This window comes from Bison bison, unplaced genomic scaffold (genome assembly GCF_000754665.1).
Source record: "Bison bison bison isolate TAMUID 2011002044 unplaced genomic scaffold, Bison_UMD1.0 scf7180017864471, whole genome shotgun sequence".
Taxonomy (NCBI): Eukaryota; Metazoa; Chordata; class Mammalia; order Artiodactyla; family Bovidae; genus Bison; species Bison bison.
In genome coordinates this window covers 29,572,948-29,596,046 of record NW_011495032.1, presented here as the reverse complement: position 1 = coordinate 29,596,046, position 23,099 = coordinate 29,572,948, and the positions used below count along the sequence as shown (strand labels likewise).

The 23,099-nt window shown below is 42.6% G+C and overlaps 1 protein-coding gene across 2 annotated transcripts in view; it reads left to right on the top strand.

Annotated features, from left to right (window-relative positions):
- Positions 1-22,431, top strand: part of KLF7 (Kruppel-like factor 7 (ubiquitous)) — a 105,524-nt gene extending 83,093 nt beyond the window's left edge. For both annotated transcript variants that reach the window (XM_010861057.1, XM_010861056.1), the window contains exons 4-5: positions 8,251-8,374; positions 16,195-22,431. In XM_010861057.1, coding sequence (XP_010859359.1) covers positions 8,251-8,374; positions 16,195-16,246 — 176 coding nt within the window. In that variant the 3' untranslated portion in view covers positions 16,247-22,431. The remainder of the gene's footprint in view (positions 1-8,250; positions 8,375-16,194) is intronic.
- Positions 22,432-23,099: the final 668 nt, after the last annotated feature.

Sequence of the window (23,099 nt, the reverse complement as noted above, 5' to 3'; positions counted from 1 at the left end):
TCTGAAAGAGATGGGAATACCAGACCGCCTGATCTGCCTCTTGAGAAATTTGTATGCAGGTCAGGAAGCAATAGTTAGAACTGGACATGGAACAACAGACTGGTTCCAAATAGGAAAAGGAGTACGTCAAGGCTGTATATTGTCACCCTGCTTATTTAACTTATATGCAGAGTACATCATGAGAAACTCTGGACTGGAAGAAACACAAGCTGGAATCAAGATTGCCGGGAGAAATATCAATAACCTCAGATATACAGACAATACCACCCTTATGGCAGAAAGTGAAGAGGAACTCAAAAGCCTCTTGATGAAAGTGAAAGTGGAGAGTGAAAAAGCTGGCTTAAAACTCAACATTCAGAAAACGAAGATCATGGCATCCGGTCACATCACTTCATGGGAAATAGATGGAGAAACAGTGGAAACAATGTCAGACTTTATTTTTCTGGGGTCCAAAATCACCACAGATGGTGACTGCAACCATGAAATTAAAAGATGCTTCCTCCTTGGAAGGAAAGTTATGACCAACCTAGATAGCATATTCAAAAGCAGAGACATTACTTTGCCAACAAAGGTCCGTCTAGTCAAGGCTATGGTTTTTCCTGTGGTCATGTATGGATGTGAGAGTTGGACTGTGAAGAAGGCTGAGCACCGAAGAATTGATGCTTTTGAACTGTGGTGTTGGAGAAGACTCTTGAGAGTCCCTTGAACTGCAAGGAAATCCAACCAGTCCATTCTAAAGGAGATCAGCCCTGGGTGTTCTTTGGAAGGACTGATGCTAAAGCTGAAACTCCAGTACTTTGGCCACCTCATGCGAAGAGGTGACTCATTGGAAAAGACTCTGATGCTAGGAGGGATTGGGGGCAAGAGAAGAAGGGGACGACAGAGGATGAGATGGCTGGATGGCATCACTGACTCGATGGACATGAGTCTGAGTGAACTCTGGGTGTGCTGATGGATAGGGAGGCCTGGTGTGCTGCGGTTCATGGGATCGCAAAGAGTCGGACACGACTGAACGACTGATCTGATCTGATCTCATCTGAATGTAGCTTTTGGGCTGGGCATTGGGAAGAGTTTAGAAAGGATGAGCCCTTACACTTGAATTAATGGTGGGAATTCCACATAGAAGATATATTTTAACCTGTACTGTCCAAAATAGAAATATGTGTAAGCTATATATGTGATTTAAATTTTTCTAGTAACCACATTTTTAAGAAGTAAATAGAAATAGTGATAATAATTTTAACAATATATGTTAACTAACCAAAACAAAAGTGTAAAATATTCTTTACATTGCTTCAGTTTTTAAATTTTAATTAAAATTAAGTTAAATTAAAAGTTCAGTTCTTTAGTTGCCTTAGGCTCACTTGAATGCTCACAGGCATATATGATTCGTAACTACTACACTGGACACCACAGGTGTCAGCAGTTGTGGGATTAAGTCAAAATCCTTTCTCACCTCTCTCCGCATTCTAAAATAGGAGCTATAGCTACTTAAGGACATAAAGTTTAAATTCTAGATTATAGATCTTTAAAGAACCATTTTAAGGTGGTAATCCAGGCAATGAAGGGGCTTCCCAGGTGGCACTAGAGGTAAAGAACCCACCTGCCAATGCAGGAGACATGAGTTGCAGGTTTGATCCCTGGGTTGGGAAGATCCCCTGGAGGAGGGCATGACAACCCACTCCGGTATTCTTGCCTGGAGAATCCCATGAACAGAAGAGCCTGATGGGCTGCAGTCCAAGGGGTTGCAAAAAGTCAGACACAACAGAAGCGACTAAGGACACACACATGCCAAGTGATGAGGAGTTAACCTAACCTAGGCCAGTTTTTATTTTATTAGTTGTTTTAAAAATTAAAAAAATAGAGTAAATGTTTACATGCTCTGTAAAGTGACTAGTGCTTTTTGTAAATTCAGTAACTCAGGTCATAGCATCTATTTGGCCTTTGGATGAGCAAGTGATTAATGAATGAAAAGAATCAACATGTAGTGTAAATAAAAGAGTATGTGTTTTATTTTATGTAGTTACTATAAATGCTTTTGAAATTATGGAAAATAAAGTCCTTGTCTCATTCTTCCATCAGTCACCTAAAGAAAGTATTTAGGATTCATCTTGAATCTAAGAGGAACTCTGAGACAGTTTTCCAAAGCAGAGTTAAGAACTTGGAGTATTTTCTTGTTGTAGCAGGTACCCCCTGAGAAGCAATTGCCAAACTATGGAGTGATGTTTACTGGTTACTCTTTTTCCAATGTTAAGAAAGCGTAGTGACATTTTCTCTCTCAATGTCTTTATTCCCCAGGTAGCTTAAATTCTCTAGTGCTGCTGAGTGTGATGTGAAAGCAATTGATAGGTCTTTGCTGGTTCCCTCTAGATGTACTCAGTAGCAATATAAACCCATTACAGAGTATTTTTCCTCCTTTCTATTTTGCTTTTCTATTTCCTGATCCACAGAATTACAAATTCCTAATCCAAGTCCTAAGGGGACTAGGACCCTAACATGCCCAGACAACAGAAATCTAGTAGCTACATTTTTTTAAAAAAGAAAAGTAAATAGATGAAATTAGTTTTAACTGAAACCTGGGTACGTCAAGGTCCTAGTCTCCTTAGGAATTGGATTAGGAACTTGACATTTTTCAGATCAGGAAGTGAATGCAGAAAATTTGCATTAGCGATGTTTATTTTCAAAAGACTTTTAATGCAAGATTCTGACACCTGTTCATACTTCATGCTACAGTCTTTGTCTTAGAGGCAAATGTATAGTGCAATACATTTGACATATCACTTACACTCTCCCAGCCTCTTCTTCAGTGAGAATCTTTACAAATGAATTCCGTAAAATGACGCACGTGGTTTCCCAGAGGAGATGTTGCTCAGGAGACCGATCCCACGTGTGAGTTGAAGGTTACAGGAAGATTTTCAGGATACTCCTTTTTTAGGCTCAGGTGGATAGGAAAGAAGTGGGGAGTGAGCTATGATGGTGAAGTAATACTTAATCCATTGTAGAGTTTCACAGTGTGGTCCCTGACACAGAGGTATGGCCGGGTTTAAACAAGCCAGCAATTATTTTCTGCTCTTAAGTCAGGTCAGAACGTAGAGAGGGACTGAGATCGCTTAGACTGTCCTGCTCCTCTGTGTGGACTTGGGTCTTCGTTGCAAATCAGAAAGGATGCTTCATTCATGCAGTGTGTTCTACAAGGTTGAGCCAGGCCCCACTTTGGTACTGTCGGTATCACAACGAACAAAAGAGATGCCTGCATGAAGCTTATACCCTCCTAGGGGAAGCAGACAGTACGGCACACAAACATTATGCAATCTCATTTCAAAGTGACTCAGTTCAGTTCAGTCGCTCAGTCGTGTCCAACTCTTTGTGACCCCATGGATTGCAGCACACCAAGCCTTCCTGTTCATCGCCAACTCCTGGAGTTTACTCAGACTCATGTCCATTGAGTCGGTGATGCCATCCAACCATCTCATCCTCTCTCATCCCCTTCTCCTCCCACCTTCAATCTTAACCAGCGTCAGGGTCTTTTCAGATGAGTCAATTCTTCGCATCAGGTGGCCAAAGTATTGGAGCTTCAGCTTCAGCATCAGTCCTTCCAATGAATATTCAGGACTGATTTCCTTGAGGATTCACTGTTTGGATCTCCTTGCAATTCAAGGGACTCTCAAGAGTCTTCTCCAGCACCACAGTTCAAAAACATCAATTCTTTGGCTCTCAGTTTTCTTTATAGTCCAACTCTCACATCCATACATGACTACTGGAAAAACCATAGCTTTGACTAGACAGACCTTTGTTGGCAAAGTAATGTCTCTGCTTTTTAATATGCTATCTAGGTTGGTCATAACTTTTCTTCCAAGGAGCAAGCGTCTTTTAATTTCATGGCTGCAGTCACCATCTGCAGTGATTTTGTAGCCCCCCAAAATAAAGTCTGACGCAACTAAGTGGTCCCAGAAGATGACAAAATATGCTGCTGCTCAAAAGAGAATGCCGAGGGTAGATCTCTCTGAAGTGGAGACAGTTGAGCATTGACCTGATGGCAGCGAGGGAACAGGAGCATTCCAGGCAGAGCAGGGAGCAAGTGCAAAAGCTCTGAGGTGGGAGCAGTCAGGTAGGGCATGAGTAATCGAGTTGGCCAGGGCAGATCGTGGGGATTCTATACAATAGGACCTTACAAGCTTTTGACTTCTATCCTAAAAGCAGTAGGAACCCAGTGGAACGTTTACATTTTAATTTCTTCTTAACCTTTTTTGGGTCATGAACTTCTTTAGCAGTCTGGTGAAGCCTGTGGAACCCTCTACAGAATAATGTTTTTCAATGCATAAAATAAAATCCCAGAGGGTGTTAAAGAAAATAATTATATGGAAATAGAAAGATTAAAGTCCCCTGTAAGGGACATACATGCTCCGATTTATATTTTCAAAGAGTTCTTTTGGCTGCTGCAGGCAGAATAGACTGTAGGGACCAAGGCTGGAAGCACAGACACCAGTGAGCGTGGAGCTAAGATCTTCTCATTTACCCTGTAGGGCAGTGGTCTCGAAGTACAGTTGTGCAACACTGTCGTTTTGAATGCAGGGAGAAAATTTGATAACTTCTGTTTATATTTGTGTGTGGGGGGAGCAGTTAGTCGCTCAGTTTTGTCCAGCTCCTTGTGACCCCATGGACTGTAACCCACCATGTTCCTCCGTCCATGGAATTCTCCAGGTGAGTTTCTAGAGTAGGTTGCCATTTCCTTCTCCAGGGAATCTTCCCAACCCAGGGATCGAACCTGCATCTCCTTCATTACAGGTGGATTCTTTACTGCTGTGCCGCCGGGGAAGACCCTGTTTATATTTAAATGACCCTAATTCCTTTAAATTTCTATATTGAGTTTATGTTTTATAATGTCCTAATGTATTAGGACATTAGTACATTTATATAATTCGTGGATTAATCTACATGTATTGGAGGTACATGTTCAGAAGGCAGTGGTGACATTATTTTTTGATCAAATGTGATGATCACGATGTAGAGAGTTATTCTGTAAGAAATGGAATAGAAGGCCACTCTGCTTTCGACCACATTGCATTTCAGAGGCCATTTTGTGAGGAAGCATGAATTTGTGCCCTGCGGTATGAGTGAGCTTTAAACATGAAATTGTATTCCCCATTCTATTTTTCCTGTCCCTCTGATTTCTGAACTCCCCCTGTTTCAGGCACTACTCCTTCATTTGGTTGAGTTCTTTCTTAGTTGTTTTACATTTTTTATGAGCATTTGCAGAAATGACAACTTGTGGGTTAATTAATCAGATGTTGGGAAAATAGCTTGACGAATCGCAATAGCGTAACTTGGCTAAACTGGCAGGGTGGGGGGGCTTGTCCTCAGTGTTGCTCTGTGTAGTACCTGCTGAAGCAGGAGACAGTGTTAGGCGACACGGTTCAGAGCCAAGTCCAGCTGCGTGTAGTTTCTGTCTTACAGCTGCAACAGGGACACAGCCACTGGAAGCATGCTGTGAAATAGCTACTGGGGAGAGGGTGCTTGGTTTGTGCCAGGAATTAACAGAGCATCCACGTTATCTTCTGGGAAATAACTAAATCCTTGACATTATTTGTCAGCATAAAACAGAACAAAACTAATTTTAAAAAATTCAGCAAGGGAAAAAGCAAACACTTAGAAATTAATAAAAAAAACCCAAAGACATCCACTTTAATCTCCATTTTGTCTCTGTCCTTCCTGTGTCCTTCAGAGTGTGGTTGCCTATGATGGATGGGTCTGTTCGATTGTGGGATTGATTTTGGGGACCGGATGTCTCTGCTTGTTGCTGCAGAATGTCATGGCATTTCCAGATGCCTCATTGTTGCTTTTGAGGTGTGCTTGGTACCCAAGGTTCCAGGACCCTCCAGTGTTACTTGTACATGAAGGCCTTTGGGAGTAAGGGGCATTTGGAATTTCTGAAGTCTTTGGTGCCTCATTCTCCATCTCTTGTTGTTGTGTTTGCCAGATTTCCTTGAAGTAACAGAGGCTCATGGGTGATTAGTAGCATTAAGTAAATAATGCCAACAGTCCTCTCTGGTACTTCTCTCTCCAACTTGGGTCTCTTAGTTCCCCTTCAACATCCCACTCATTCAGAGCAGATCTAAAGGACACGGTCTTTCTGGTCCATTCTCCGTCAGTATACTGAGGTAACACTTCAGACTTAAAAAGACTCTCCCATTTTTCAATATTTAGGTTGCCCAGAGTGACTCCAGGCTCAGCAGGCTGGAGCCTGAGTCCTAGAAGTTTCTTTGACCGCCACTTAGACCTGTCTCCTTAGCTGCCTCTGAGAATACAGGCGAATGGGGAGGAATAGGGGTTCAGATTAACTAACCATTTACCTTGCTCCAGGCTCCAGAAATGCCTGATACACAACACCTTACGTCAACCTCACAATAGACACAGGAATCTCACCCCCATTTGACAGATGGGGACCCTGAGGCCTCGCGTCTATAACAAACAGAGTAAGATCCCAGGTGTGCTAACTCTGAAGCTGACCTGACCCCATCACGCTTCACCTTCTCTCTCTGCAGCAGGCACACTTTTCTAAAATTGTGGCTGTAAGGATCTAGAAGGTGAACTTTTAACTCCGCTTAGTGATTCTTTTTTTTTTTTTCTGGTTTCCAAAACTGAATGGGTTTCCTCCTGCGCCTCTGGCCCACCTTCATGTCCTCTTGGTTCAGTTGAAAAGAGATGCCTGTATTTCTCATTCCTCTTCTCCGTGGGTCTTACAGAGCAGCGGCTCACTAGGGCACCGATTTAATGAAATAACATTTTCCATCCTGTTTGGTTCAATTCTAGGTGATACAAATAAAGAATTGTGAACACTTTGTAGTTAGGTTTAAAGGGAAGGAGAAAGGTGGAAAGAAGAAAGCAGGTCAAGTATAGTATCTGGGCAAGGCCTCCTAAACTGCTGCCTGGTGAAAGATTGAGCTATTAAAAGTGGAGAAGTAATGGGGCAGCCGGACAACTTCGGCACTTGTGTATCTGGAAATTTCGGGTTTGGTCATTTATACTGTTTTACAGTTATGTTAATTGTATCTATGCCAGGCATTGTTCTGATTAATATATAGTACATCTGTATATTAATTTATCCTCTCCCTTTGAGGTACATACTACTATTATTTGTAAAAGAAGACAGAGGCACAGAGAAGTTTATCATCTTGCCGAAGGATAGATAGTTAAGGGCAGAACCAAAAGTTGAGCCTATGAAAGTTGGCTTCAGAGGGCTGTTAACCTCTATGCTAACCAGCCTCTCAGTGACAGGGCTGGGTAACTCTCACGATTTCAGAGATCACTTTTCTTCTTTTTAGAACCAGCCCACCATACAGTTGGAAGAGTAAATATTTGTCATGTTTGGTGACAGACGTTGATGGGTTAAAAAAAAAAAAAAGGTCTTAGGAAAAGTCATGTACTTTCTCTCCCATATTCCTCCATCTGTATTTACTGTTCAGAAAGGTCACTTGAGCACAGAGCTTGGATTTCATGCTTCTAAGCAGCTTCAGCGTGCCTGAAACCTTGCTCTACAAATTGACTTTAAAAATATTTTGTAATAATGCGTATCACTCTTGAATATGAATGTGCTAGAGTCATTAAGTGATGATCTTCTTAAATGGGACTTTCGTGACTATATTTTACATAAATACCAGGAATCGTTAAGTGATTTTTTGTTTTGCTCTTAAATTGTAGCCTTTCTTCATGAGTGTCCATCCACTCACATTTACTGGAAGGAACCGAGGTTCTGGGAGCCCTGAGCTCTTTGCCTTGTCAGTCAGTTGCCTGGCTACACTTTGTGGTAGGAGAGAAGAGAGGGGAAAAGACTAAAAAGGCTGAAATGGTAAATTACTCTAGGTTCTGGAGAAAAATAGAATTAGAAGCATTTGTGGTTCTGATGAAAATAGCACATTTCCTTTCTGCTTGGAATGTGGGGGGTCAGAGAGCTCCAGAGAATAGAAAATAAATAAAAATTGATCCCTCTCCAGTCGAAGGAAATGCTTTGACTCTGGGAACTGAAATGACAGCTCTAGATTTGAAGATCTTGTGAAACCACTTTTGAAGGTTAAAAAAAAAAAACAACAACAAAAGCACTAAGAGGCTTAAAAAAAATGTGACACACTATGTTAGGAAATTTAGCCTTTCAGGAATGATTTTATAGCCCTTTTCCAAGACTGAAGAGTAGGTAACAGACCCAGATCATGTTGTTCCTGTCACTGACCATGGTCATTCCATCTCTCCTTGCAGGTGAGAAGCCTTATAAGTGCTCATGGGAAGGGTGTGAGTGGCGTTTTGCACGAAGCGATGAGCTCACAAGGCACTACAGGAAACACACAGGTGCAAAGCCCTTTAAATGCAACCACTGCGACAGGTAAAGAAACTTAGAAGCTGGCGGGAAGGGAACGGGAGATGGTGAAGTGGGTGGGAGGTTGGGTTGGTCGTGCGCTCCTGGCTTCATCACAAGCCTCTCTCGAAGAGATCGGGCCTGGCGATGCCTCTTACTTCTCCATGGAGAAAACCAATTAGATAAGGGTGCCTCCTTGCATACAATCAAGAGATGATATGGATTCTCAGGTCAGTTACATGCGTATTTCATGAACACCAGAATTGTGATGGTCTCTAGATATCAGTGAGACCTAACTCCTACCCTCGAGGGGATAATGTGACAGATAATTTTAGTATAATAAGAAAATTAATAGACTAGAGAATGGTCGCCGGTAGTTTCTGATCTTTTTATTAATATCAATACCGTTTTTCTCAATGTGAGAAGTAGAAAGCCTGCATGAAGGAGGAGAAATTAGTTATAGGACTCCTTTGAAGCATTGTTAGAAATGAATTTACTGAAGAGAGTTCCCATTGTTTTGGGAGGCCTAAGCCATCCTTTCTTCTTTGAAAGTAGGTACAAAGGTCTAAAAGATGGTGAGGCTTTGAGAACTCATCCTATAATTCAATTTCAGACCTTCAGCATTTGATAGTGGAAGAAAGAGCACGTAGCAACAGACACTACACAAGTAATAGTATCTGACAGCCCTGGCATTATCAACCAATAAACCCCAAAATGGAGACTCTGCAGGCCAAGGTGAAGGCAGGATTAGGTTTAGACGTAATCAAATAATGGGCTTGCATCTGAGCGTGTTATCCTTCTAATCCTATTTCTGTGTTTAAAAGGAAGCTTAAGAAAATTAACCATCTTTTTAATGCAATATTAAAGGTCTCGGTTATGATGAGAAAAATGCTTCTAATACGATAAAAGCCCTGAAAGCCTCAGGGTTCCCCGGCTCGGCCCCTTGCTCGCAGGGTGGCAGGAGGGGTGTGCAGGATGTCCGCAGAGGCCTGGCTCTCCAGTGGAGGAAATGCGATCGCTTTTGCATCCTGCCTCCCCCAGCCCCCTCACCAGACCTTCCTCTGGTGCAGAGCAGGACAGGAGTGGCCACGTTTCATGGGTGGCCAGTGCCTTGGTGCTCCTTTAAGATGCTTATAAAGAAGCATTCACGTTGTTCTTCCCCCTTTTTTTTTTTTTTCGTTTTTCCTGAAGAGCCTATTTTCCTCTTATCTTCATTCTGGAAGAACTAAATAAAGCCCCCATGCCTCCTGGAGCCCAAAGATAACCTCCCACCCCAAGGCTGAGGAAGTATACTCCATGAAGCTATTGTCTGTCCGTCCCTTAGAGCTCTCTTCTGCTACTCCAAAATACAACCTGTTTGTCATTTCTGCCCCATTCACCTCAGAGTCCCCCTGAATTTATAGAAATCAGCAGCTATTCTCCTATAGATTATATTTCAGTGATGTTGATGTTGCTCCACAGTCCTATGAGGAAGGGCATTATATCAGTGGGGGTGAAGATATATCCTTTGTGAGTTATCAGAGTGTGGTGGTAGTAGGTACACATGAGTCATCCTTCCCTGAAAGGTGGTGAGGCTATTATTTGGAAATCGTGCTTTATGGATAGCCATAAGCCTTGGAAACAGGCAAAGAATTGTTATGGGGAAATTGCCAGACTTAGTATTCCTCTTAAGTCAACTGAGTTATTAAGCAGTATTCAACTGTCTATGCTGGAGAAGGGGATGACAGAGAATGAGATGGTTGGATAGCATCATCAACTCAATGGACATGAATTTGAGCAAGCTGCAGGAGATAGTGAAGGATATGGCATGCAGTCCATGGAGTCACAAAGAGTCAGACACGACTGAGCGACTGAACAACAACAATGCATCTCTCCAGCACTTAACATATTAGGATTAAACCTGACTGATGTATATGGAGAAATAATTTCAAACCGACTGGATATTTCAGTGTAGGAGATGTCAGGGATGGGTAGTTCAGTTAGTCTTTTGCTTGATTTTCCTCATCAAAATATACTCTGGTTTCTGGAGCTAGAAGTTTGCTGAGCAGATGGTACAAACTCTGACATGGTATTTGGGGCAGCTGGCGAGTAGCTCAAACTTCTGTGGCAGGAGAGTCAGTGCCTTTCAGCAGTGTCAGAAACCAGGGGGTGGAGCCTCGTTAGTGTCTCCTGACAGGCAGCACCTTGTACTTCAGCTGCAGGAACTGTGCTGAAAATAGAGCAGGTCTGGGAGGTGGCACGGGGAGCTGGAGTGGTCCCAAAGTGATGGAAGGAAAGCCTGGAGTGACCGCGGACTTGGCATTCCTTAGAAGACTTTTACCTTCAAAAAAAGAGGACATTTATAGCCCTTAGCAGAGCACTGGATCCTGTTGGAGTATGTATGAGCCTGAGAAATCTCTCTCTTGCCTCATATAATTGAATAATCAGACTGCCCTGTCGGCATGCGTGCTAAGTCACTTCAGTCATGCCCAACCCTTTACCATCCCACAGACTGTATCGCCCACCAGGCTCCTCTGTCCATGGGATTTTCCAGGCAAGATTACTGAAGCAGATTGCCATTTCCCTCCCCAGGGGATCTTCCTGAACCAGGGATCAAACCTGTATCTCTTAGGTCTCGTGCATTGAACGGTGGGTTCTTTACGACTAGCGCCACCTGGGAAGCCCTCAGACTATGCTACTTAGAGGCTGAACTAAGTAAGATTGGGGTTTCTTGACCTTAAAGCAGGTACCAAGTCTAACTTATACTTTTATTTTGCCTATAGGGTAAATTAAAAAATACATGAGTTCTTGTTTGTTTTGCTAACATTTCAAATTGCTAAATGTCACAAAAGCCTCTGTTCCTGGCTTTGAAAAATTGGAAGATCTGGTAACAGTGGACTCACGTTCGCAGGTGGCCATAGTTTTCTGGAGCTGGATAGTCACCGCTGCCTTTGGTAATGGTCCTGTGATACTCGTTTTTCTTCCCCCTCCCTCACCACGGTCTCCCAGCGTGAAGGCAGGGCATCAGTTGCTGTGCAGCATGTCCAGTTATCTCCTTTTAATGAAGAGCAACATTCTTTTATTCACAGAAGTATAATCAGATGGTTTAAAAACTCTGTGTGTTTCTTACTCTTGACCCATTGCACCCATTTACTTTATCTGCCTGACCTTAAAGACATTAAGTTTTGTGACCTCTGGCTTCAGGTCTGGGGAGAAAGCAATGAGGTGTTTGGGCTATCTTACCATCAAACTGCGCAGAAGAGCCCACTCAGTGATCAGGTGCTTAAAGGGATGAGTGTTGTTTCTCAGCCCATAGAGCAAGAGGCTGCTGATGGTAGTAAGCAGGGCTGTTTCCCTAAGTAGCTATATGCAGCTATAACCCAAGGAGCCTGCTCCACAGTAGTACCTCCAAGATCCTAGAAGTTCAGAGGAGGCATTTTGATCTTTGATCTCTTTGTCAGCCCACTTATAGGTGGTGAGAAACATCAACCTATATCTAGCCCTTTGGGGCCCTGGTGTGTTGCTGTTGGCTCAATGCCCATGTGACTTTAGGGGGCCCTTTTCATCAGCAAGAGAAATGAAAATAGGAGTTTGGCTAGTTCTCTGCAGTAAACAAATTTTAGTCATTAAGAACTTTCTTATTTAAGGTCATCTGACAGCTGTACAGTCCTAAATACCCGCTGGGGGTATATTACCCTTAGAATTACTAGCTTCTGCATTTCTAGATGCAGAGTTTATCTATTAGTTTTTACTTTACTATTCCTATGTGGAACTCAGTAAGTATAATTTAATAAATATAAATTAATCATGACTAAGTATCCTACTGGTATATTGGATTTAAATAAGACCTCAACGGTGAGGGACCCAGTCTCATTCTAAATCCATGCTCTTCCTAGAATTTTAACAAACAATGATGCTAGTTTGATTCAGGAGGGGTGTGATCCTATTTTATACCATGTTAAAGAATTGGTTGGGTTTTCACTTTTTTTTTTTTTTTTTCTGAAAGAATTTAAAGAGTAAAGACAGATGCTTATACAGATTGCTAGCTACTCAGCACAGGTTAAGCAGTTGGTTAAAGGAGAATGAAAGTATGGAACACATACAGTACTGAGTGGTTATTTCAAATGAAGTCCTTAATCAAGAATGCTGTTGTCCCATGCGACTTCCCTGGTGAGTCAATGGTTAAGAATCTACCTGCCAATGCAGGAGACATGGGTTCAATCTGTGGTCTGGAAAGATTTCCACATGCCATGAAGCAGCTCCTGAGCCCCATGAAACCTAGTAATGCTCGTGCTCTGCAAAAAGGGAAGCTACCGCAGTAAGAAACCTGCATACCTCAACTAGAGAGTAGCTCCCATTTGCTGCACCTAGAGAAAGCCCACGTGCAGCAGCAAAGACCCAGCACAGCCAAAAATTAATTCATTAATTAATTTTTTAAAAATACTGTTGTCCCGTATGTTCTCAGGATGTGGAAAAGAAAAGAGGAAGATTTTGTACTAGTAGCAAAGACTTCTGCTTTGCTCCTTACCATCTCGAATCCCCACTTGCCTCTTTTGAACACACAGAGTTCTTGGTACATGCTCTGTGGCTTTCTTGCAGGGCCTTGCTGCTCAGGCTTGACCAGATTAACTTCTGGATTCATTTTCTAGTTGCTGACGTTGCCAGTTGTCACAAGTTTAGTATCACCCTTATTTATCTTTACAGATTTATCATTTTACAGTTCCTTGGGTTAGAAGTCCAACACAGATCTCCCTGGGGGTGAAATCAAGATGTGGGTTGCTCTCCATTCCCTTCCTGAGGCTCAAGGGAAGAACCCATTTCCTTGCCTTTTCCAGCTTTCAGCTTTGTACATGTTCCTTGGCTCCTGACCCCATTTCTTCATCATCAAAGCTATTGAGTCCTTTTCATGCTTCCATCTCTCTGGTTTTCTCTTTTAATTCCCTTTTCCATTTTTAAAGACCCTTGCAGTGACATTGGGTCTACCCAGATAATCCAGAGTAAGCTTCCCATTTGAAAGTCAGCTAACCAGCAAATTAATTCCACCCACAACCTTAATTCCCCTTTGCCTTTGAACATAACATATTCACAAGTTCTGGGGATGAGGTGCAGGTATTTGGGGAAGACCATCCATCAGTTCTGACTACTACCAGTTCTTTAAACGGACAGTTCAGCTTGACCTTCTGCTCAGCCTGAGAACTGGGTATGGCTGAAAGCATGGGCTCTGGAGTCAAGGCTACTTGGGTTCAGATTTTGGCTTTGCTTCTTTTTGATGAATATCTCATCTGGTAATGGGGCTAAGAATGGTACCTTCTTTATAGAGTTCTTGTAAGAATGTTAACTTCAGAGAAATACCTACAAAAACAACTTCCCGACTTAGATCTTCTTTCTCTACGCTGTTGAGATGAAGGAAGGAGAGAAGGAAGAAAGGAAGAGGGAAAGGAGAAAGGGAAAGAAATAGAAGAGGCAGTGGATAGTACTAAGTGTGCCCTCGGCACAGGACAGTCAAACACTAAATTCCCCGCAGGCTGTACTGCTTTTTCTTATACCGGTGACATCAAGTACTTGCTTTTAAAGAAAATTTATCACTCTTCTATAGTAAATCAAATCCCCTTTAGATGCTATGCCAAGGAATTATTCAAGTATCTTGCTTATACCAAAATCAGAGCCCCAAATAAGCAGTTTTGGTTAGAATTACTGTTATTCAATATGTTACTGAATTAGATCACTTTCTACTCTTATTTTTCCTGTTATGATAATTTTTTTTTTCATTTTACTTTGTTCTATTTTGCTTCATTTTCTTGAGGTTCTATCCGGCATGTGTATCTGAGAAATGAACACAAACAGTGCGTGGAGAGTGCTGGGGTCAGCAGATAGGGCCAGGGGTTTTCTCTTTCTTTGTTTTAGGAATGAACAAATACAGGGAAATTCTGCCCTGAACAGGAACCCTTGCTGACCTGAGCAGAACAGCTTACTAACATACCAGCTAGAGTTTTGAACTGGAAGGATGTCTCAGGAAGTGTGTCAGGGGACCTGGGAACTTTCTCCCAGGTAGGATGGAGACCAGTGTCTAGAGCTGGATCTAAGGGAGAACTCACACCCAGAACTCAGAATGACTGCTGTCTGACGCACTGACTTCCCTGGGATTCCAGCCCAAGAACCTGAGACTGTATGTAGGCCTTGGAGATGCAGAAATGGCCACTCTATTAGTTATAAGTAGAGAACCCTGACTCAGTCCTGAGTTAGCTTCCAGGGTTTTTTATTAGCTCCTATAACTAAGACGAACAGAATTCGATTTGTCTTCACACTTGGCTGAGTCCAGGTGCTTAGATGTTGTCCTCAGGACTAGAAACTCTCTTCCTTCCTACCCCTTCGCCTGTTTTTCTCTGTTAATTTCATTCTCAAATAGGCTCTTTCCCCCGCATGGACACCCACAGCTCCTATCTTAGTGTCTAAGCCCCAGTGGAAAGAGAGCGTCTCTCTTCCAATAGTTTCAGCAAATGTCCCAGAACTTGCTCTCGTTGACTTTTGTGGATCACATGACTGTCACTAAGCAGATGACTGTGGCCATCACTTCAGCCTTAGGAGGTGGGTTAGCCGCATACAACTGAGAATGTGGAAGAGTTACCACCCAGGGCAAAATCAAGTGGGTGGTGTTAAAGAAGGGAAGGAGTGAAAACAGCCACTGCTTTCACTCTGAGGCTGACAAAGGGATTCAGTGGCCAACCTTGGGTTCCAGAAACAGTTCAAAGAATGGGTTTAGACATCTGCCTGGCTTCTCACCCCACGACTGCCACTCATTGGCTGTGTGACCCCAGCCTCAGGGTCCCTACCACATGAATGCCCACGAAAAGAGTGTGAAGATTTACCATGGTAAATCTGAGGATATTGTTGTTGTTTCTGTTCAGTCGCTAAGTTGTGTTTGACTCTTTGCGACCCCATAGACTGCAGCATGCCAGGCTTCCCGGTCCTTCACTCTCTCCTGGAGTTTGCTTAAATTTGTGTCCATTGAGTCTAGGGTAGTACTGGAGAAACACCAAGCACATGCCTGCATATGACACCATTATTAATAAACATGTTCCTCCCTTTGAATGTGGAGTGCCTATATAGACCTGCAGATATCACAGGCAGCATTTCTGGGCTTCCACTGTAAAACTTAAGACTGAAATCTGGGTGTTGAAATGTTAAGAGTGTCATCATTTGATAGTACAGGCTAATCGTTCTTTGTAGTGTATGAGCATGACACACATTATTTCCAAAACACTTTTACATTTGTTTCTTCTTTAATGATGACAATCGCAATAATAATATTTAATATTAATCAAGATTTTACCATTGGCTGGGCAATTTTCTAAGCACTTTACATAGATCATCTCACTTAATCCTCACAAGCAATCTATGAAATAAGTGCTCTCAATTTTCCGCATTTTACTGAGGAGGAATTAAGATACCAGGCTTCCCTAATGGCTCAGATGGTAATCTGCCTGCAGTACAGGAGATCCGGGTTGGATCCCTGCATCAGGAAGATTCCCTGGAGAAAGGAATGGCTACCTACTCCAGTATTCTTGCCTGGAGAATGCCATGGACAGAGGAGCCTGATGGGCTACAGTCTGTGGGGTCGCAAAGAGTCAGAACTAAGCGACTAAGACTTAAGACACTGAGAGGTTAAGTTGCTCCATCACACAGCTATTGCAGGAAGTGAACCCAAGCAGTCTGACTGCTGAGCTCACCTGCCCTATATACCTCATTTCCCAGTACACATGCACTGCCTCTCTCTCTCTTTTAGGGCTAATTCATTTTCTAAGGGGTGATGGAACTTGAGTTCTTTATGCAGATCTCTGTAATATCCTTGTTTTTCTTATCTTCTCTAGGTGTTTTTCCAGGTCTGACCACCTTGCCCTCCATATGAAGAGACATATCTAAAAAACCTGAAGGCCAGAGTTGCCATGGCGTCGGCCGGCCGTTGTCTGAAGGAAATGCCACGAGGCAGGGGGCTGGACTTCAGGCGGGGACCCATTGCCTCGCAGAAGAAAGTTCTCACTTATTAAACCTCTGTGTACACACACACACAGACACACACACACACACGCACTCACACATAGACACACACACACACAGTCATGCACTCAGCTATATTTAAAATATATACGTCTATCTTTATGCCTTGCCCTAGCCAGATGGTAGAAGAAGAAGAAGAAAGAAACCAGGTGAACTCAGCAAGGCAGTCTGGCTGCTTACTTCAGCGCTATTGGAATTATTTCCCGCTGTTGCCAATGGAAATCAAAGAAAATGGATGTGACGTCTCTACAGGTGGACGGCAGTAAGAGGGGCTTATTTAACTTGCTTCTCAGTGCAACTTGATAGGAGAATACAACGTCTTAAAGTTGCATATGTGTAGCACTAATGTTTCTTTTTCAATAGTTGGGGGAAAATGACCTAGCAAACCAAATTGCAGTTTGGTAGCCAAAATTAACTCTCGGTTTATTTGTCCTTTGTGTGTGAAAAGTCCTACTATTCCGTGCGTCCGACTTCCTCACAGAACTGTTGATCAGTTTTGGTTCTTAGTACTATTGAGATCTTTCCAGTCGATACCAACGGCCTTAGCGGCGGCAGACTCCGGAATAACACCTTACACCTTTCTGGCCTGCATTTCTCTAGACTTCACTCTCCAGGTCTCCAGGGAAGAGTGTTCTTTTCTTACTTTTTGACTCTTGCACACCATATGCACTAGGGATTCTGGAAACTTCTAGCATGACTGCAAAGTGGCCAAGAGAATAAAGTCCTTGATGATCAATCACAGTGTATCCCTTGAGCCTCACCTTATTGCCAGTGCTAGATTTTTTCTTTTTAATCTCTCTGTTTTTTGCTAACGAAAACTTGAAAAGCTTATTTGGAAGCTTAAATGTTTTATCTTTTCTCCATGGACTAAACCTCTCCAGGACTCTCTCTCTCTCGTCACCTGGATGTCCAGCTCTCGAAGCAGCCAATCAGATGGGACATCACACTTTTTTCATCCCCCCTGAGGCATCCTGACCTCAGCTCATAGTGATCAACCCCGTGCTGTGTGTCACTGCTACCCTAACAACCAGTTTCAGCGTAGATGTCGCTAGTCTCAAAGGGCAGCTGCATATTGAACGTAACTCTGGGTTATGACCTGACAAAAAAAGCCAAAAATATCCCTCTTTCCAGGAATGGGGAGAACGGAGGATGCCTCCCAAGTCTAGTGGCTTCAAAAACCATCACCCTCTCTTCCTGTCTCATACCCACTGAGTCATGTCACCCCACTTGTTAAAACACACAATTCAAAATGCTGTTGTGGGAATAAAGGGTGGACATTTAAGGAAAGGGTTGAGATATTTCTCTCATGGTCTGTGTAAAAGGAGAGACATATTTCTGATTTTTTAATTTTTTTGGCTAGGCCCACCATGACTTGTGCCCTAGAGCACCTGGGATCAACAGAGGCCTCACTTTTACTCTGCAAGCTGACTCCGAGGGGGTTCCATGCCTCACTTTCCATCCCCCACACACATCCAGTATCGGTCTCCATCATCTACCCGCATTCTTAGCTAGTTGGCACTGGCCTCAACTCCAAAGACTGCCTTTAGGACCATTAAATGGCCTATGCAAGCAAGTGGGGTGGTTATTAGGGCAGATTGTATATTTTGTATATTCTGGGACCATCCCTTCAAGACACGTCTAAAAAAACAAAAATGGCATTTGGTCCGCCCATGGTTGCTGCTCCTTCATACCAGCTGGCTCCTCTCCTGCCCTCCTTTGACTGTTTGACTCATTGACTGTTAAAATGCCACCCCATACCTATTTGGGATGCAAAACTGAAGTCTTTGAAAGGAAATATAAGAAACACAGATTCATTTATGACAGCAAACTTCAAGATCCTTGGCATTTGGTTTCTCAGCTTTCTGCAAACTTTGATTTCACTGAAATGTTGAAACTACTCGTCTGAGGGCAGAGGAGCCTCCTTATCACAAATGCTGTAGCTGCCAGTTGGACACTTGGGGCATTCTGAGGTCTGGCCCTTCAAGTTTTCTTTCTCTTTTTTCCTTTTTTCAATTTAGACCAAAAACAAAAAAGAAAAACCACCCTAAACACACACACAAAATCTGCCCATTTGCCAGAGGCAATTATGTATATGTTAGTCAGAGGGTATTTTAAAAAATCAGTTTTATTCCAAAGATTTAAAACTAGACATGACTTAGAAACATTTCTGGAGCACTGCTTGCTGACAATCTCGTAGTTCTCGACTGCATTCGAGTGCGTTTGTAGCCAGTCCATCAGGGCGGACCATGGGATTATATTTGAATGTGTGGTTCATCCTTTCTGGATGAAGGATGTGTGAGGGACCTTGAACCTCAGCTGTATTAAACTGTAGCGCCTCCAGTCAGTGCACTAGACGAAACTTTAGACACCCCAGATTTTGTTGGTTTGTTGATTTCCCTTTCTAGAGCAGCCTCCAGCATGACTGCACGCACAGTCCCAGTGATGGCATTAGCCGTGGCTGCCACGATTTACAAATGTTCTCTCCCCCGCTGGAGCTGCTCTTGCCTCTCGAAATGCTATTATTAAGGGTTTATAATACTTAATTTAATTTTTGAACTGACCAATGCAAGGCTCTATTAAAAAGAAAGTTTAAAAAAATGCAAAAGAGTAATCATTGCTTGTTCGCTCCCCGTTGTCATCTGTGGTCTTGAAAAGATCTCATTTGAATGTGACAGAACAAAGGCCCTTGGGTCTTCATCAGTGTCTGAAATATTGGGCAATTCTCCTCTCTTTTATATCAGTGAGGTCCTTTGTAATCTGCTCCTGACCTTTCTCCAAGCAGGGCGCACTGAACCTTGATGGTGGGGCTTGCTGGCTCCAAGCATTTGTTGACCGAGAATTGGCCTGAGAATTTGGTGGGTGCTAAGCGTATGGCTTTGAAACTGTTCTTGTGTAGCCTGATTGACATCTCTGAACGCTAACCAGTCCTGTCTGTTGTGGGGTGGGGAGAGCGGTAGTCATTTGGGCATGTTATCAAGTATCCATCCTCTCTGAAATGGCAGAGATGGTTGGAAGGAGCCTGCTGGAGTGAACAGGCTTTCTGGGAAATAACCTGAAGCTAGTTTGCTTCCAAGAGGACAGGTTATTCAAAGCAGTGCTTTAGTGGACAGTTGAAACATATTAAACCATTGTCTCGTTTAAATTGGTAACTCCCAGCATTCCAGGATATCTCCAATTTGAAAGGAAAAACCTGTCATGGTGTTTCTTGTAGTGGTCCTCCGAAGCACGCTTTATCCAGGGTTCAGAGTGTAATGTATAGAAAAAGAGTGTTTCGAAGCCATTGACAGTTTTTTTTTAATTTCAATTTGTGCTTCTTTCTCCTACCACATGACTGTAAGTCAAAGATGTGGAAACCTGAAATTATAATGCTGCTCCTAGCTACTGGCCTCCTGCCCCACTGATGGTTCATTGGCCCAGCTTAATGCCTGGTGGTTGATGAGTATTATGTCCAGAAAAAGAGATGTTTGGATTCCATGACAAAGCTGCGTTTTATAAATATATCGGAGACCCCCCAAAATGAACTTCATGCTGACCATTTCCTTCTCCTCTCTGTGCTCTTCCTTACAAAGCCCTTCAAGTATCCCTTGTCCACCCCTCCTGCACCTCTTGTGCCCTTTTTACATCTTTGATTGCCTGACGATAACAGGGTAAAAAAGACAGCCAACCTCACGCATGATTAGTAGAACTGATTCCTATGTTAAAAAAAAAATCTTTGAATCTAGAAGCCAGAGAAGATTTTTTTTAAGGACTTCAGTTTGGGATAAGCTTCCAGATTAGCCATGTCTATTTGCATCAAAGGGGAAGTAAATGGGACTTGCAGGGCGGCTCACCCAGTGCATTCAGGATGTCTGCCTATAGCCCCAACTCCTGAATTCTATGGCAAAGTCAAAAGACGTGAACTCAAATGGCAAGAACAACAGGACTTGGTGATTAATGTTACTGGTTCATAATGGTTTCCTGTATGGAAGTCACTTCATAAAATATAAAATACAGTGCAAAGTGCAAAATGGCTTCTCTTTTGCATGAGTTGGTTTTAGGAGAAGGAAGGTTGGGAAAGTCAGAGATGCAACATATTAACTACAAAAACCAGGTTCATTGTTTCTTTAAAAAAAAAAAATCTTATGAGGTCCAGCATTTCTGGCCACAGTTTTGCACCCAGATCTTTGCCAAAGTGAAAATTCATTAAGTAGAACCTGGTTGACATCTACCTGGGGACACTTTCCCTGGCATCTTCCTGAAGTGGCCACTGCCAAGTCGGGGGTGGAGGCAGGAGGAGAGAATTTGCATTCCAGCTCTGGATGTGTTTCGGTAAACATGGTGATATCTCAGTTTGAAAACTAGAGGGGCTGTTCTGAGTATACATCAATGCCTCTTTGATGGTCTACTTTCCTCAGTGAGGATCTTTGGGAATACTTGAGATGGAACAACGAAAATGTGTCAAAGGAAGCAAAAACTCCTTGTAAATGTGAGATCCCATGACTAACTGCCTGAGGCTTCAGGGTTTTCTCTTACTTTTAACACTCGCTTAAATCTCCTCTGTTGGTTCCTAATGGATCCCGGTAAAGGGAAAAATAAAGCTGCAATTTAACTTTCTTGTGTGCACCCTTCCAAGATAGTACTGTATTCTTCAGGTGTTTTGCATTTACGTATAAGTGCTCGGGAAACAGGTATCAAAAAGGGAGAGAGAAATCCCAGGCCGTCACTTCACGAATATCCCAAACGAGATACTCTTTTTCAAACAGGGCTCCCTCTCAGCAGTCACGAGGGGACGTTGATGCGTTCTTTGTTGGGGACTGTTTATACAATTTTTTTTCAACTGTGAGCTTTGGAATCGTAAACTGCTTTGACTCCAGCTTCTGTCTACTGCCATAAAAAAGGACCCCACACCAGAATAATGAGGGTGGTATGTGTGCATGCAGCTAGACACGTGTGCACGTGTACCTAATGTACCTTCGCAGAAGGAAAACAGTTAGGCTACTGACGTTTACGAGGAGTAGCCACCAGTGCCTAATATCTTTTGGGGGGATGGATGCTTATAATTGCCAGTATATTGAAAACACACTGGGAGTTCCACATAGAGGGGAGGGGCTGAGGGTGGGGAGAGGGGACATTTTAACCCTAGGCCTTTGGACTCCAGGCAGAATGATTTCTGCAGATCTCGGTCCTGAAAGGCTTTGGGGCTCATCGGCTGGTCCTCAAGCTTTTTTATTTTTGTTTTTCTCAGCATGCATTTTCAATCTGAACCCAGACTTAGTTGAATTTATCTTTCACTTCTGCTTCATTCCAGGGAGGAAAAATACACCTGTTATGGCCAAGATCTCCTTGATAACACAGAGGCAAAAATAAATGTTTAATGTTTTTGAAGCCTCCCCCTTCCTTTCCATAAATCTCCCCAAACTCCTTCTCTCTTGTCACCCCCTCCCTCCTCCCACCACATGGCTTCCTAGCCACCACCACTTTTCTTTCAAATCTCTCTTATCCTCTTAACAGTTGCTTGAAGAACTTTGTTTTTGCACTATACATTTTCTTTTGCCAGATGTGTCTAACAAGTGTGTTTGGAGAGACCTACTCCCAGCCCCCACCCCTCCCCCACCTCCCTCGGTCACATGCTCTCAGGCCTTCTCTGGTATTTATAATATATCACAGAAGTACCCAGTCTTATAGCCCTCGGTTATGCCTTTTTTTGACATTTTATTTTTTTTAAGCTTTTTATATATATATATATAAATATATTACTTTGTCAAGTTTTTTTGCTGTACAAAAGTCTTAAGATTTAAAACTATTATTTGTATTATATGATGGTGGTATGTTAATGTTACAAAATTATTAATGAAGAAAAAATTTATTTTTGTTACTGGTCTGTTTCATAATTCTTTTTTAAATTGGTATATTGTAAGATATCTATGCAAAAAATGTTATGTGACGCATTTTTATTTAAGAATGTAATATGTGTAATAAACAGTAGAATGTGTTTGGCCTTGGAATGCCTTACTGTATTTCTCCTTAGCTTATTTCATTGGAGAGAAAAAAAAATCCTCAAAGAGACTAAAATGGGCCCTTATATGCCTCATGAGAGTTTTCTTTCTCAGAGAGAGAAAAGGAAAGCGAAAGATTGTATTAGATCATTTGTCTTCGTTTTGGGAGGCTGTTGGGTGTGTGTGTGTACGCGCACGTGTGTGTGTGTATTTTATGGTTTCAGTGAGGTAGCTCAGATCCCAAATATGAAGGAACACTGAAGGCAGTTTATTTCTTCAAGGAGAGGAAGACGGCAAATGGTTGGAAGTTATGAAAAGCAATATTTTAGAACGAAGTGGATTGTGGGATGTTATTTGTTTTGGGGGTTAGAAGCAACTTATTGAAAGCAGTTTATTTGGTGAGAGAAGGGGAAAGATTGTTATGTGATGGCATTAAATACAGCAGCTTTGGAAACGATAACTTGAAGCAGTTGGTGGAGGGAGGAAGGAAGAAGGACAGAGGTGAGTGAGAAGGAATCATTGAGGTAAGGGGTCGGAGAGTCAATATAAATTGAAGGGGAAGATCAGTGACAAAGTGGGGACGAGATGGCTCACCAGAGATAGAGCCATGTATGTGGCTAGGCATAGTACAGGAAGGTAGGTGCAAGCATAAGCAGCCTCCAGCACTGAAAAGGAGGAGCTGGAGAGCCTGGGAAAGAGTCTCAGAATAGAAAACAATACTTTCTAAAATTTTTCTTGCATAC